The sequence below is a fragment of the Wyeomyia smithii genome, chromosome 3 (assembly GCF_029784165.1).
Source record: "Wyeomyia smithii strain HCP4-BCI-WySm-NY-G18 chromosome 3, ASM2978416v1, whole genome shotgun sequence".
NCBI lineage: Eukaryota > Metazoa > Arthropoda > Insecta > Diptera > Culicidae > Wyeomyia > Wyeomyia smithii.
In genome coordinates, this window is record NC_073696.1 from 203575733 (window position 1) to 203591198 (window position 15466).

Sequence of the window (15466 nt, forward strand, 5' to 3'; positions counted from 1 at the left end):
CTTAGAGACGTACAAATGTTCACGCAATTTCATTACGAAAGTCGAGCGAAGGGTATGTGTATCGCGATTCTATCGATGCAAAAGCGATGTTGTTTCAGAAGTATATAAATGTTGTCTACTTCATCGTGAGAAAGCAGACGGATTCGGACCAAGTGAGGGGGTGGTGTTGGTGATGAGGAGGCTGAGGAAACCCATGCTTAAGTTCTTTGATAGCCAAAAATGGCCTTCTTCTATCAAGAACCATTTGCTTATCAAAGCGGACTCTGTAACCTCTGTAACCATCCCTATCGGCATGGTGTTTTTGATGAAATGGAATCAAAATTTTGTCAAACATGCGTTCTGGTACACATCTTGATTGATAACCAAACCACTAGACCTGAACCTTGACTTAGACCAGTAGAACGAAGTCCGGCTTTGTTCATAGTTCTAGCCAAACTTCCACTACCTACCTGGCGAATTGTTGTTGAGGTTTGCAAGAAATTATGAATATTTGAAACCAGAAGACTTTTGCTTTTGAAATACTTTACCGTGATCTTTGAGCCTAATTTTTGTGCAGTTCAGTTAGAACTGTACAGTGCACTTGCACAAGGCTTCTGGTTCCGACGCTATTTTGAACAGAACTGAGTGTGCATAAACAAAACAGATAATACTGCCATAAAGAGGAGAAAGAGAGTTTACATATACATATTCTCGTTTTTCTCTGAGCGTGTTTGTTGTTGAGTTAGAGAGCCTCATAAAAATCAAAAATTTTAGTTGTCACCCGTTGTTCCGAAGAATATAGTCTCAAAATACTATTTTGATATGGCATATAAGCTGTTTTTTATTTTTTTTTTCTTCTATAAACCAATATTCACTGGTTGATTTCTGGAAATCCACTATGTGGGTAATTGTGGTTACCTACGTAATTTCCAATCATTTTACCAATACACATCAATGGAAAGCTCTTAATTTGTTATTTACGAAAATGCCTACCATGGGATCACTTGTCATTTTTTTCTGATTAGCTAAAGTGGGATGCCCCCATTGTAGTTTCAAATCTTAAATTACACTCGAAACCAGTTGTCTATTTTCGATGCAGTAGGATATTTATTTAATTATCTCTCGTGTCGTGTAAAAGTCGTCTCTTTACTCCACTGGGCAAGTATTTCAATTATCTTAGGTGCGATTTTCTCGCACACGTTCTTGCGAAAAGTTAAAATAGATTGTTGCTTTAGGATAACAGAAACGTTTTGTTGCAAGTAGTTTGACTCGACATTTCAAAGACATTACCTTTAAGCCATTTACAGAACTCATCTTATTTTTTTACAGAGTGTCACCGCGAAAGTGATGCACTTCATTACTACCATAAAAATTAAACAGATGAATTTTTCTTCTCTGATTAAGTTTTGTTATCATGGTACGGTTGTAAAGTACAGAATTAGTTTAATACAAATCTTTCGCCTTTGCATTTGATTACGGCTCGCAAACGCTTCTCAAAATTACCACAAACCGCACGCACGACTTCGATCGGCTTTTCATCCCAGATTTTCACCAAACGATTCTCAAAAGTGTTCAAAGTCATGTGTTTTACTTCACCTAGCTTTCCTAGCATGTATGTACCTCAAAATGCTGAAGTCCAAAGGTTAAAATCGTTAGAGGATGCGGGTCATTCAGAGGTAAAACACGGTAAATTTTCGTTGCACCACCTCTGAACAACCAATTGCCAAGTTGAATAGAACAAGATACCTTACAGTATGCAGCGGACACGATTGTCGCTGCGCGTGAGCGAAAGTCGAACTATTTTGTATACTGGTCATTTGATGATGACGGCAAGGTGGTGAAAGGTGAAGCAATTTTTTTTTCAATATCTTTGTATGGTCCTGCCATCTAACTTTCAATATTCTTGCACGGTGCGGCTGTTTAAATTTCAATATCCTTATATGGTACTTCCATCTAGTTTTCATTTTCATCTGGCGGATCATGCACGATAAATCGATTCTCCTAATAACTAGTTTTGTGCGCTGCGCATTTAAGTCATCAGATGGCAGTACTAACCGTTGTAAAGGTGTCGTGGGCAAAATTTAGGAAAAAACTGAAAGTCAGGTATCTTGTTCTAGTCATCTCTGCTAATACGCTAGCGCTGAGTCCAGTTGAAAGCAAAAACTTTCTTCTCTAAATAATTCATTGGCACAAAGTAGCAAATAGTCTTACTTGATGTGTTGTAGATAGCACCCTTTATAAATTTTCACATCCCTGTCGATGAATAGCAACTTAACAACAAGCTTATCCAAGGCCTTTTTTGAATATTTTACACATAGTGTTATGGCTCATGTTCATTTCACGAGCCATTTTTCTTGAGACCGGTCTGAATTTCGCCGGGTACGTTTTTTAACCGCTTTGATCGCCGTTGCAGTACTCACACTCTGTTTTTGACCCGGTTTCTGTTTGGGGACAACCGTGCCAGTTTCCGTGAATCGTTTGATGATCTCGTACACGAATAATTTGCTTAAATTCAGATGTGCCAGCTTCCTTCTGATCTAACTGTAGCTCATTCCAGCAAGGTACAAAATCTTAATTTGTTTTCTACCTAAATCCATTGCAATTTTCCTCTGACAAAAAGAAACATTGCTTACATCACTTACAAGTGAGCTATAAACATGTGTCGCAATAAAAAACAGCCTTCCGATGCGAAAAAAAGGCCCTCAAATGTCTGTATCACTTTCAAGGTGACACCCTGTACACGTTCATTTTTTAATAACTATCTTTCGATTTATACTTAGTTATAAACTACAAAAATCGATTTTTTTATTGTTTGTTTTTGATGAAGAAAAAATTCTGAAAACATTTTGTATATAGTGGCATCAATCAAGTGTCATTTCGCGAGAGAAAACTGTGTTCTGATTTACACATTAGAAATCACCAAGCTACGCTAGCTGCATGATAACTTTCCTATTTCTTCATTTTTGCGCGAACCGTGCCGGTAAAGTGCCATTAAAACACATGCATTTTCTTGTAGTAGGCATTTAACAAATACCAAGAATTGTATGAAAAATCAAAGAAATAGTTATCGGTTTCCGTTATACTCTACTAGAAAATTTTTTGGAAATAAATATTGAAATTCAGTCCGCGCAAAATATATATTTCGACTGTGACTTACAGTCTTCCTCAGTGCTTATGTGGACTGGTCTAGTTTCTAGTAGAGTTTAACGGAAACCGATAACTATTTCTTTGATTTTTCGATCACTCTGCTAAGACGCAAAGAATTGTATGGATCAAAAAAAGAAGTAAAGGTGATAAAGCATATATAAAATAGTATTTCCGAGTTTGTCCTTTTAAAAATTCGAAGTGGTGGCTCGAAGTCAGTCATTTGTGGCTTCCACACCATTTCTTTTTAACAGTTACTTACAGCTTAATGTTGTAGAAACAAATTACCAAAACTGATCTCTAATATCGCGGCTTTCGGACTTGGAAATAAATGAACAACTTTAAGCTTTTGAGTGAAAAAGTTGGACATGTGTTAGAGTAACATTTAGAGGACGACATAATCTTAATAGCAGTTAAGCAAGTCTTTATCCTCCCGCTTTTCAGAAAGCAACCTTGGTCAAATTTGATAATTTTAGTCGATAAAAGATAGTCGTAAAGAAATCTATTATAACCTAACGATAAGTACTGTCTTCGTCACCTATCTGTAAATAAATAGGATGCAAAGTTGCCATTCGAAGGTTGCATACAGTTTATTTTTAATTCACGAAGCAATTTTCAAAGTGTTTACTACGTTAGCCGGCTCCGAAGCGCTCCAATGATCTTGAGTAAGTTTCAAGTTTTTGATGCGGAAACACTCTTCTTGATAATTGGTTCTGCTAGCAGTTCATTGTATTTTCATGAAACATTTTCTGCATGATTAATTTCAAATGTAAAAATATCTTTCAAGGATATCACGTTCAGTAATAAGGTTATAATAATGACCCAATGCGATGATTATTGTGCCATGTGATATGTTATTTTCATTCGTATTTGTAAATCATTTACCAACGTAGCCAACGCAGGTTGTTTGGAAACGTGTATATTCTTGAATAATTTCTAAATTAAAGCCTTCGTCTAAGTTGTTTGTTTATAGGCTTTTCATCGTCATCGACAGACTCAAATCTGGTAAATGTTTTACTGACAGCTGACATTTTTTCTACAAAAAAAAAACGATCGAAGAATGTGTCTTTTTCTTGGCATAGTCAGAACTGAGCATTGGTGTTCTACGTCAGTACTACAGCTTAAAAATGTCGCATTTTCGGTGCATCGATTTTACCTTTACTGATATGATTTTTTTATTATAAGGTGTCGGACTACTTCGCAGGTTTTCTATAGTAGTTTAATGCAGCATCTGTCGTACAAAACCGCTGCCGAAGTAGACCGATACCCTACCATACCACCAACAGTAATCATTGTGTGGCCTGAATTTTTCTCGGGGCATATATAAATCGAAATAAAATATTAGAAAATTGAATGCATACAATCTCCCTATCACTGAACGGAACTCGAACACCTATAATATCTCAACCAAGTTCAAATGTTCCTCAAACTTGGGACCTGATGATTGGCATATTTTTTCAATAGTAAATAGGAATAGTTGAGTTGAACCAAGTTGAGAAAGAATTTTCGTATATCTTGCATGTAACATGCTCATACCTGCAAAAGTTACGTTTTCGTGAGCCACAAACTAAGAGCTTTTAATTGAAGCAAAATCGTTTTAATGATGGCTTGACTCGATGTCTGGCTCTGGATACATTATAAAAGCTGCTAAGAATTCGGTTGGTTGGAGTTCGTTTTTATTATTTTATTATCAAACACAGTTTTTTTTTTATCTATCGTCTAATACCGCTATTGAGAGTAAGCGACATGCTTATCATTATTTTATCTGTGCTTCTTTTTATTAGCTTACTGCTCTACTATACCAATCTCACATGTTTCACATGTCAGTATCACCACTCGTTGTAATTCACTCTGGCGAGTCCTGATTACGTTCCTCTGACCAGTACACAACTATAAAGGCCTCAACACAATGGACACGTCGCGGCTGCGTTTGCGGTAATTTGACAGTTGGCCCATACATTTTCTGTCAAAATAACGTCGACGCAACGCAAACGTATCCATTGTGTTTGGGCCTAAAGAGTGACTTAATTTATCCGGCTTGTGTGAAAGCGGACTCTGTTGTTTGGAAGCCTGCCAAACACAACTTTCTCGAATAAAAATAATTTGACATTGTTCAAATCGAATAATATTAATCAAAAAGCAATTGCTCATCCATATCTTAATACAGAACCTTCACCTAATTACGATGTAGCTTTGTAATTCAAACGCAACAATAATTTCTCTCTTAGATAAGTCTCGGGCCCGATAAGATTGGGTAGTGCTTTCATCATAAAGATATACACACGCGTTAAGTCGATCAGGGTGATAAGAATGATAAGACTTCTTCTATCTTTTCTGTCTCATTGCAGTTACGGATTTTGAGTTGCGACGAATCAAAGATGCATTCAAGCGATCAGCTGGCACCAGCGGAACTGTTCTTAGCAAGAGCGCTTTCGTGCAGGATGTGCTTGGAGATGGAGTTCCGACAGTGGTCGCCGATTGGCTGTATTCGGCCTGCGGTGGAACGGCAAAAGGTATTGCCTTCAAAGAACTCCTATGCGGGCTGGTACTGCTAACGAAAGGAACACCGGAGGAAAAAATCAGGTGGGTTAAATTCGAGTTCGAAGTAGTTCCATAGACGCTAGTGATACGGTTGAATCGGCAAGAGTTCATAATTTCTACTGACGCACTGAATCAAGCTGGCTGCGTTCTACAGTTTTTTAGTTCGGACATTTATTTGAGTCTGTATTACGTCTTTCCCACGTTGGTGTTTCGTGCGTACGGCCAATCGGTGTGGAGCGTTGATAATTGTTCTTCAAATATTGCTAATTATGTTTGCTGTTGTTGGATGCGAAATCTGAATGGAAGCATTTTACTGACTTCTTGCTTTTATTACAGCAAAAATTAAAAAAAAAAAAACTAAAATTGTGATTCTAGAAGCGGAACATGGCATTGTTGAATAGTTGTTGGTTTGTTTTTTTTTTTTATTTCCTGCAGTAGAAATTCGCTGTACAAACATGAACACTGCCGTGAGATGACAAAGTGACGTAAAGGCCATTTTTTCGAATATGAGTTTTTCATGCCAAGTTGTTAATTATTTGAAGACCTATCTTTTGGTATCCTTCCTTTTCGTTGTTACTTATTCGTAATTCATTTGTTTTTGGGCCGTACTGAAAAACTGATCATTGGATCTACGTCACAATGTCATATCACGGCAGAACAGCGATCAGTGATCGATGGTTGATCCATCTGAAACATGACTCCCTTCATCTATGAGGCATGCTGTTTACGTTCATTTATTTGTTTTCAGATTTCTCTGGACCCTGTACTGCAACGACTCTGGTACCCACATCCTGAAGCAAGACTTTCAAAAGGCCATGCAAATTGAAACTTCGTACCAAAGCAATATATTGAGCGCGACCAGCACCACCTCCAGCGGGAGCTTCAATTTCGTCAACAATAGCACCATTAACAACAATCAGTCGACGTTGAACAAAAGCAACAGTCTGCCGAAATATACGGTAGCCCTATTCGGACCTAATGATCGGGTCACCTTTGATCAGTTCAAGTCTTGGATTCAAATATACAAAGGGGCTACAGTTTTGTCCAAGTGGTTACTCCAGGATGCCTGTGTTAACTTAAGCTCTGAGCTGGAAACTCCCACCTTCTACCAAAGTTTGGCAGGAGTCACTCATCTCGAGGAGCAGGACATTGGGGACTTGGAGAAGGTGTTCTGGTTACTCAAGGGTTTGACCGGTCAGTTAGATCTAGAATCACTTGGGCCTTTGATCTGCCCTCCGGTGCCAAAAGCTGCGTTGAATGGAGTCTTTCTAGCGTTCGATGAGAACCACGATGGTCATATTGATTTTAAAGAACTATGTTGCGGTGTCAGTGCAGCTTGCCGTGGACCCAACGTAGAGCGAAGCAAATTTTGCTTTAAGGTTTTTGACATTGACCGCGATGGAATGTTGAATTTCGTGGAAATTAACAAAATGGTAGACATTTTGCTGTTTGTAGCCAAAGAAACAAGTTCTGCTTATTACCGGGGCTTCACCACTAGAAGAGTATTGGAAGAATTATATCTGCGTGCGATGGATGTCAACCAGAATGGCAATGAATCGGAAACTAAGATGGAAGTGCCAGATCCAATACCAGAGTTCAGGTTCTCTCAGGAGGATTTCCTAATTTGGAGTATAGAAAGCTCTAGCAATTTGGTTCAACCGTTTTTGGATCTCCTATTCGAGGTATGCCATATCGTGTTAGGTCTCCGCCCACAGTGCAAGCACTTGGAAGGAGACATTGTTCGAGGTTGGTTATCACGGGAAGTACGAAGAGGATATAAAGTCGGTCAATTTTGGTATTTGATTTCATCGGATTGGTGGCAATACTGGACTCAGTACACGCAGCCTTTAGTTAATTCAGCGTGTGTTCATTGCAAGATTGCTTCCAGTTATTCCATCAATAGGAAGAATGCTACCGCTGCTATTGTCGGAGTGGATGAAGCGATGATTTGTGATGAAAGTTTCACTTCAAATTCCACTGAAAGTATGGGTGATCTACTCAACACGGGAGATTCTTCGAGTTTAGGCAGTGGAAGTAGTGGTATTTCTTGTGGTCGGCAGCCCGGGGGCTCACCTGGAATGATAGACAACAGTGGTCTCATTGCACCTATTATATATAAGCAGATACCAACTCTCACAGGAGAAGGTGGACGATTGAAACGAGATTTGACGCTTGTTCAGCATCGAGATTTCGAATTGGTTCCAGACTCACTATGGAAAGCTCTCAACCAGTGGTACGGAGGACCACTACCTCTTCCCCGGCAGGTTATACAACCTATGAACAGTGGTGACGTAGAGCTTGAACTGTACCCATTAAACCTAAGGATATATCGCCATCAAAGCCCACCCAGTCAGCAACAGCAGCAATCTAGCACTGCTTGGGGTAGTATATCTGGTGGTTACGGTACTTTGACCACTGGAAGCTACCCAAATGTTTCATCTGTGTTGCAGCCACCAAAAAAATATCTCGCTTATACAGCAGCTTTTAGTAGGCTGGCTACCGTTAAACAGGTTGCTGATTTCCTCTGTGAAAGACTGAATCTAAGGGTCGAAGATATTCGGTTATGGCATTTGGTGCCAACTGCGAATGGTGCTGCAGAATTTCCATGCCTTCTAGAGGAGGACAGTTTAAATCTACAGGAACTGACGATCGCAGACAATGATCAACTGCTACTGGAAATCCGCAACAAAGATCTTACATGGCCCGAAGAACTGGGTTCATTGACATTGGCTCACAGCAACAGCTACACGAATTTGGATCGCCGGGGAACTCTTGCATCCATTCAGTCACAACATCCTCCGGGTGCCACTGGGTTGCATAATCTCGGTAACACATGCTTCATGAACGCTGCTTTGCAAGTGCTGTTCAACACTCAACCTCTAACTCAATATTTCATCAATAAAATGCATATGTACGAGCTGAACGTAAACAATAAGCTTGGCACTAAAGGTCAGTTGGCTGTGCGGTATGCCGAGCTGCTTCGAGAAGTTTGGACCGCTTCTCAACGATCTATAGCTCCACTGAAATTACGTTTTTGTGTTACCAAGCATGCTCCGCAATTCTCAGGAGGTGGACAGCACGATTCGCAAGAGTTACTCGATTGGTTGCTTGATTCACTACATGAAGATCTGAATCGTGTAATGGAAAAACCGTACACTGAATTGAAAGACTCGGACGGCCGTTCCGATGTGGTTGTTGCAGCTGAAGCATGGTCCCAACATCATGCCCGCAATCAAAGTATTATTGTAGATCTGTTCTACGGGCAGCTAAAGTCGAAGGTAACATGCATGGGCTGTAATCGTGATTCGGTACGGTTCGACCCATTTAGTTTACTGAGTCTTCCATTACCGGTGGAAAATTATACCTACTGTGAAATTTTGGGTAAGTTTACTTATTCACTCGTGAGAATTATTTAATAAATTCGTTATTTTTTCTTCCAAGTGACCTTGTTGGACGGTTCGGTGCCATGTAAGTATGGACTTCGTTTAAACTCGGATATGAAGTACTGGGATCTGAAGAAACAACTAGCAGAAATGTGTGCCCTGGATCCGGAACAGATGTTAATTTGTGAACTGTCCAATTCACAAATTCGCTACATACTACCCAACGACCAGAAAGTTAAACCAAGTACTGCGTGTGAGCTATATGTTTACGAGTTGCCAAAGCTAGGAAATGTACTGGTTCGGTCTCGTGCGGGATCAGAGCTTGCTATTAATATCGAAAAAGGATTGAAGGACATTCAGCGTGCACCAGGTAATTAATATCGTTTTGAGTGTGAGCATTCCTTCACTTTACACTTTCTTTTATCGACTTCCATCGACTTGTTATTACTTTGTTATCGACTTGTTATTACTTTGTTATACTGTCGTTGTATTGAAATAATTAAATGTTTTGTTTCTCGCGTCCATCTCTTTTCCATATCACTATCATTCCATACTGTCGTGTTGTGTCCATCTCTATCGCAACCCCCTTTATCATCAAAAGCTCTTCTACTACCGTCACTAGAAACGAACCAACTAACGACCAGCTCAGTCCATACGACTATCTCCTCATCATCTTCGTCATCGACCACCGTTGATGACACGGTGGCCATTACCGGCGGTGGATTGCGGCTTGGATCGAGTGGGGAAAATCCCTTCAAGGCTCGTACGTCGTCCAGTGGAACAGCGGCTGGCAATGTCGGGGCTAGCGGCAACAATCACCGCAGGGGCTCGACTACTACGGCATCGAAGGTAAGCCGGTGCTTTGGCAACACCTTGCCCTGCATGCCCCCGAATATGTTGTGCTTCAAGGTATGGTAGTGTATATAAGTTTACAGTAGAATAATCATAGTGCGTAGTTTTTGGTTTAGATTGGTGTTTTCTAATTATTGGTTACTATTCTATGTAGCTCGACAACTATTTTTTCAAACGAACTCTTTTTGTTGATATTTTTGAGATAGTGCACTGTAGACCGGTTAATTTATCATGTTTTCCAAATTACTCCTTTAATCTATATCTTTTGAATCTCAATTACCTGACAGTTTCATAACTTCATAATTTTTTTCTGCTACTGATTCTTATGGTTTATGTAATAATCTACTTGTAATCAACATACCAATGTGATTCCAACCAAGATGAAAACTCTTTCAATGGAATTTATATATTAGCACAACATATTGACTATTGTTGACTATTTTTGACTATTGGCTTCTAATATTTCATATATTTCATTTCAAGTCAACTAAAACAATATCAAAATAATCAAGCTTAGTTTAAAAACAATAATTAAGAAAGCACCTATCTAACAACTAACTTGTTCAATATTCTTGGTAGATGGTTATTGATAGCAGTAGTATTCACAATCGAATTATCAGTAAACATTCACGTTTTTTTCCGTTTTTAACAATCTCTGATAATATTGAACAAATGTATTCTAGTAAGAGCGGAATCAATCAGTTTAGTGATTAGTCTAAAATTTTCACTTTCAAGAAATGGTATTCAAATTTATTATTATTTTTGGGTATGATTTAGTGATCATGTTCTGACCGGTCCATTTCTATAATTTTTATGAAATGTAATCATAGGAGTGCATTAAATAGGAACAAGAATGGGAAGCACAACGAAAGGTCTGTCGTAGTTTACAGCATACGAAAAATTTTGATTCCATCGTTTGAAATCATCGTATCTTAGTTTATGTTTCTATATCTATTTCTTTCCTCTTCTAGTTTAGTATACCTTTGGCAATTTTAGAGCACCTCCTCATCTAACTAAAAGCGTTTTTTTACTTTTTATTTATTTATCTCGTTAATTCCGTTCTGGTTATTAGGTAAAGCTTTCCGCTAGTAGACAAAAACCTTGATTTTGTTTTCTCTAAATCCGGGTTAGACGATGTCTTGATAGAATGTAAAGTCTAGACTAAAACATAGAAAATCCGAACGATTTTATGAAAAATTTACAAATCTTTGGCTTTCTTCGTTGTTTCTTGTAATGTGTTATTATTCTGACAAATAGATGACATTGTTTATGCTTTCTAGTTTTTTTGTACAAGTTTTTCTTCAGTTGCATAACCAATTTAGATGTTAATTTGATTAAGTTCTAAAATGATAGGATTTTATATTTTTTGTTACCTGGTTTGGCTGTCCTTTTCAAGTAATCATTCTAGCTAGTTGATCCAGACTGCAAAGATCTATGCGTTCGATATAATTTTTCTCTTCTTCTCGTCTGATTTTTTTTAAATTATTTTTGTTTATCGTAGAAATGTACTGTTTTCACACAACTATCACAACTATCTATTTCTTCACCTTAGTATTATGTTGACTCAGAGAAATATTGGAGGTATTCATGTAATGGCTGGGTATTTGAACACCGGTGGTACATGAATATTCCTATTTTTATTCTTGATCACAGACTCTTGTAGCAGACGAAATCACTTTTTTTTATCGAACACCAGTTCAAGCAAAAATATTTGTCATTTATTGTTAGATATCATTGGTAATTCGGTAGCCACTCATAGTTTTCATATACCTGAGTCCTGAGAATTCTATTGAGGAAAATGATAAAAAATCATACCAAATGTTTGTTGCTTTTCTAATATGTTAACAGCTATTCTGTCGAGATTAAATTAGAATAGTTAGAATGTTTTACATACATCTTATTATTCTCTAAGCACATATAACGGATTCAGGTTAACAATTTCCCACAAGTTAAACGTTTATCATATGCCTTAAAGCTCAAAATAGTTGCCCTAGAAAGATAATAGCTTTTTTACCATTCCTGTGCGTTTTGGTGCTATTGTCAGAATGCGTCAACTTACGTCAAAATGTTGCATAGTAATTGCTCACCGGGTTCGTCGCTTCAACTTTTTGTATACGAGAAAACTCATTTAAGTCTCTAAAAAAAATTTGATGCCTAGGAGCACCAAAGTTCACGGGAATGATTAAAAGGCTATGATCTTGTTTTCCAGTTTGTGCTCTTGGGCCCAACCTGTGTTTATTAGTGTTATGAAAGATATGTGAAATGCCATGATGTTTTGAAGGAACATTGACGTTTGATGTAGACTAGTTTTTGATTTTTTATGTGATTTATTATGAATAAAATTCATCCAGCAACCTCACAAAAGTCTATTTAAACAGGTAGATAGAACCCAAGCAGCAAAATTTGTTTCGATTATGAACTTTGTGCATCACAGCAACAAATTCTTATGCGAAATTAGGTTGCAGTTACATTTCAGTTTCTTATACAATGACAAAAGAAGCGCAGGAGGTGGAGCCAATTGCAACATTTTCGTTGTTTCAACACAAGTTTCAAGAATGAAACAGCAATGTGTATGAACTAATGCATGTGATTTGATAACAACATGGTAAATGCTGCATGGTAAAATTTCAGCTACGAAGATGCATCGTAGCAGCAACTAGGGCGCAATAGAAACTTCATGGCGTTGTGGTAAGATTGTAAAATGGCAAATGATCAGAATGGAGAGAGATTGTCTGTGTAGCGATTTATCTTTGATTATTTCCAGAAATTTGATGAGGATTCAACTCCAGTTATCAATTTCTATTCACTTTTCTCGTTTGTACTATTTACGTCATTTACTGTAGAAACACTTGCAAGTTCATAGATCAGTTTCAAATATTGCTTCCCTTATCATGCTAATGGTCATTACCAGTTTTAATTTTGCTTCTTTAATTCATCAGTACCTCAGCGTGAAAATGAAATTCAAAGCAATTTATCACATTTCGTTTTAGAGACCCACACTTTTTGGACGACTTCTAGTCCAAGTACCCAAAACTTACAGCGCAGTAAATAACCTCATCTCAAAAACAAATATAAGGCGAACGATCGAGCGAAAGTTGCTGTTACATGGCTTCAGAACATAACAGCAACTTTTAGAAGTATTTTTGTGTGTTTGTTTTTTGTATCTCGCAAGCATCACGTTGGCAACCTATATGCGCCACCCACTAGATCTGTTCAGTGAAGGTTAGGTTTTCAAATGTCGTTTACACGTTTCAACAACAAATCCCACCTCGCGAATTACGTTGTTGGTGTGAAGATTTTTGAAGCAGCGATGCAACTTTAGTTGTTGTTTGTTTCTTTACAATTTCATCGTAGTAACAAAAAATGTTTCTTAAGACCTCGGAATTTCATTAGTGTAACAAATAACCTCAATTTATTTTTTTATTATATTTCAATTGTTGCTTGGGAAGAATGATGTCTTCAACAAACTTGTTTCTTTTAAAATGTGCTACTTGGCCGAACAAATCGGATTTTTATAATACAAAATGAGCAAAGTAAAATTCGTTTCTCACTGTTAAGTGCAATATTCACAAAATGGCAACATATGTAATATGGAGGATATTTTAATTAAATAACTTTCTTCTGAAATCAATTTTTTGGGTCAAAATAATATCAATCACAGCTTTGGAAACAATGTGCATTGTTCCGGTGATGCTACAAATTTTCGACACTGCAAACGAAAATGACAAAAACCGCATTTTCACTGTCTCAAGTTGAAACGACCTTCAGCGTCAGCGGTGTCAATTTTCAATGAAAGTCCAGTCATTGATTGAAATGAGATGTCTGTTTTAATATCGAAATTATTTGACTTGAGCTAATTCATTGTATGAAGTCGATGAACTATATAAGCATCTATATTCTCAACTGCATAAACATCACAGAAATGTTGCTATCACTGTCAATTGATTGGAGCTGAAAGCCTCTTTCATTCTCAGTTCGTTCGTTGAAAACTAAAACTCAAAGATTTCATTTTTAACTGAAAATCCTTTTATAATTGGTGATTTTTGATTTTCAGCTGCAACAATTTCAGTGAAACAATTCATATATAGTCAGGAATACGTATTTGGCAACTATCACGTTTCTACTTCATAAACCTTCCATTTTTATAAAATTTTCAACGCAATCACGTGTCGCAAAAAATTCACACAAATAACGACAAAAATAAAATGGAATGTAGGCAATTTTACTAATTTTAATCATTCACTTCTTACTCGTAGAACGCTTGTTTTTTTTGGCATAAATAAATTATTAAGATTACGTGGGGCAAGCATAAATAACTGCTTAATCGATAATTGAATTCTTCTATAGTGACTTTCATCAATTTTCAGCATATTCCTGAGATAAGTGCGAGTCCCGATAGTACATTTGTGTTTAGTGATACGGCACACTTCGCTGGAAGTACGTACACAGCAAGTACGCAGTATAAGGAACGAACCTGCAAAACGATTTCTACGACTAATCTGCTGAATAACGTCGATAACGGCTGGAATACTTCAGCTGCTAGTGGGATATCTGGCGAAGCAGATGAGCAGAAAACACGCTGCAATGATTGTGATATTATATATAATGGCCACGCCACTGAAGAGAGTGAATCATTTCCATACGTCGATAGCAATACGATACATAATCAACATCACTATCAACAGCACCAACACTCACAATGTGATTCATTCAATCTAAGTGCAATTAAACGACCGCCAAGTGCGGGTGGTACCGCCGCTGGTGGTGGTGGAGGTGTTTACAACGGTCTAGCGAAGAACAATTATCTGATAGCAGTCCATCGGAAGCTCAGTAGACAGGACACCTATTTTCTTTCGCATCACAAATCACGGCCGGGTCTTTTCGGAGTGCCATTGTTGATCCCGTGTTATGACGGAGTGACCAACAAAGAACTTTATTGTTCTGTTTGGCTTCAGGTTGCTCGACTATTGAGTCCACTCCCACCGACGCCGCCGGATCAATCGAATCATGCTACTGACTGGTATGTGGTAGACTACTGTTAATGCGATACCTCTTTAATTTGTTTTATTATCTTGCAGTGATGATAGTTTAGGATACGATTTTCCGTTCACTCTTCGTGCCGTTGCCAGCGGTGGACGAACATGTGCTTTGTGTCCATGGTCTCGGTTTTGTCGTGGTTGTGAAATTCCTTGCAATGACGAATTGCTTCTGCAAGGTCTAGTTCATTCCGGTTCCTCTTCTAGTAAGTTTAAAAATCTAGAACCCGATAGAAACTACATATTTGCTCTATATCTAGGTAACAATTCAACACCCAACCTTTCATCAAGAGAACAGACTCCTACATTTCGAAGAAAAACATACGGAAGCTCGACGGCTTCTTCGTTGGAAGGTAACCAACCTTCTCTAACATCGTCCTCGCGATACATCAATACAAGCCATATACAGATCGCAATCGACTGGGATCCAACTGCGCTTCATTTGCGGTATCAAAGCACACGTGAAAGGGTAATATATTTTTGCTCCATTTAGAGAAAATTATGTTCAATATTTTCATTTTCCCTATCTGC

At 38.0% G+C, this 15466-nt stretch overlaps 1 protein-coding gene across 9 annotated transcripts in view; it reads left to right on the top strand.

Moving 5' to 3' along the window:
- Window positions 1–15466, top strand: part of LOC129727779 (ubiquitin carboxyl-terminal hydrolase 32) — a 30410-nt gene that overhangs the window by 11899 nt on the left and 3045 nt on the right. For 7 of the 9 annotated variants that reach the window (XM_055685949.1, XM_055685944.1, XM_055685947.1 and 4 more), the window contains exons 3-9: window positions 5472–5706; window positions 6413–9045; window positions 9106–9417; window positions 9649–9956; window positions 14267–14919; window positions 14978–15141; window positions 15196–15404. In XM_055685949.1, the coding sequence (XP_055541924.1) occupies window positions 5472–5706; window positions 6413–9045; window positions 9106–9417; window positions 9649–9956; window positions 14267–14919; window positions 14978–15141; window positions 15196–15404 (4514 nt within the window). The remainder of the gene's footprint in view (window positions 1–5471; window positions 5707–6412; window positions 9046–9105; window positions 9418–9648; window positions 9957–14266; window positions 14920–14977; window positions 15142–15195; window positions 15405–15466) is intronic. The other 2 variants (XM_055685953.1, XM_055685952.1) reach the window with 2 other exon arrangements.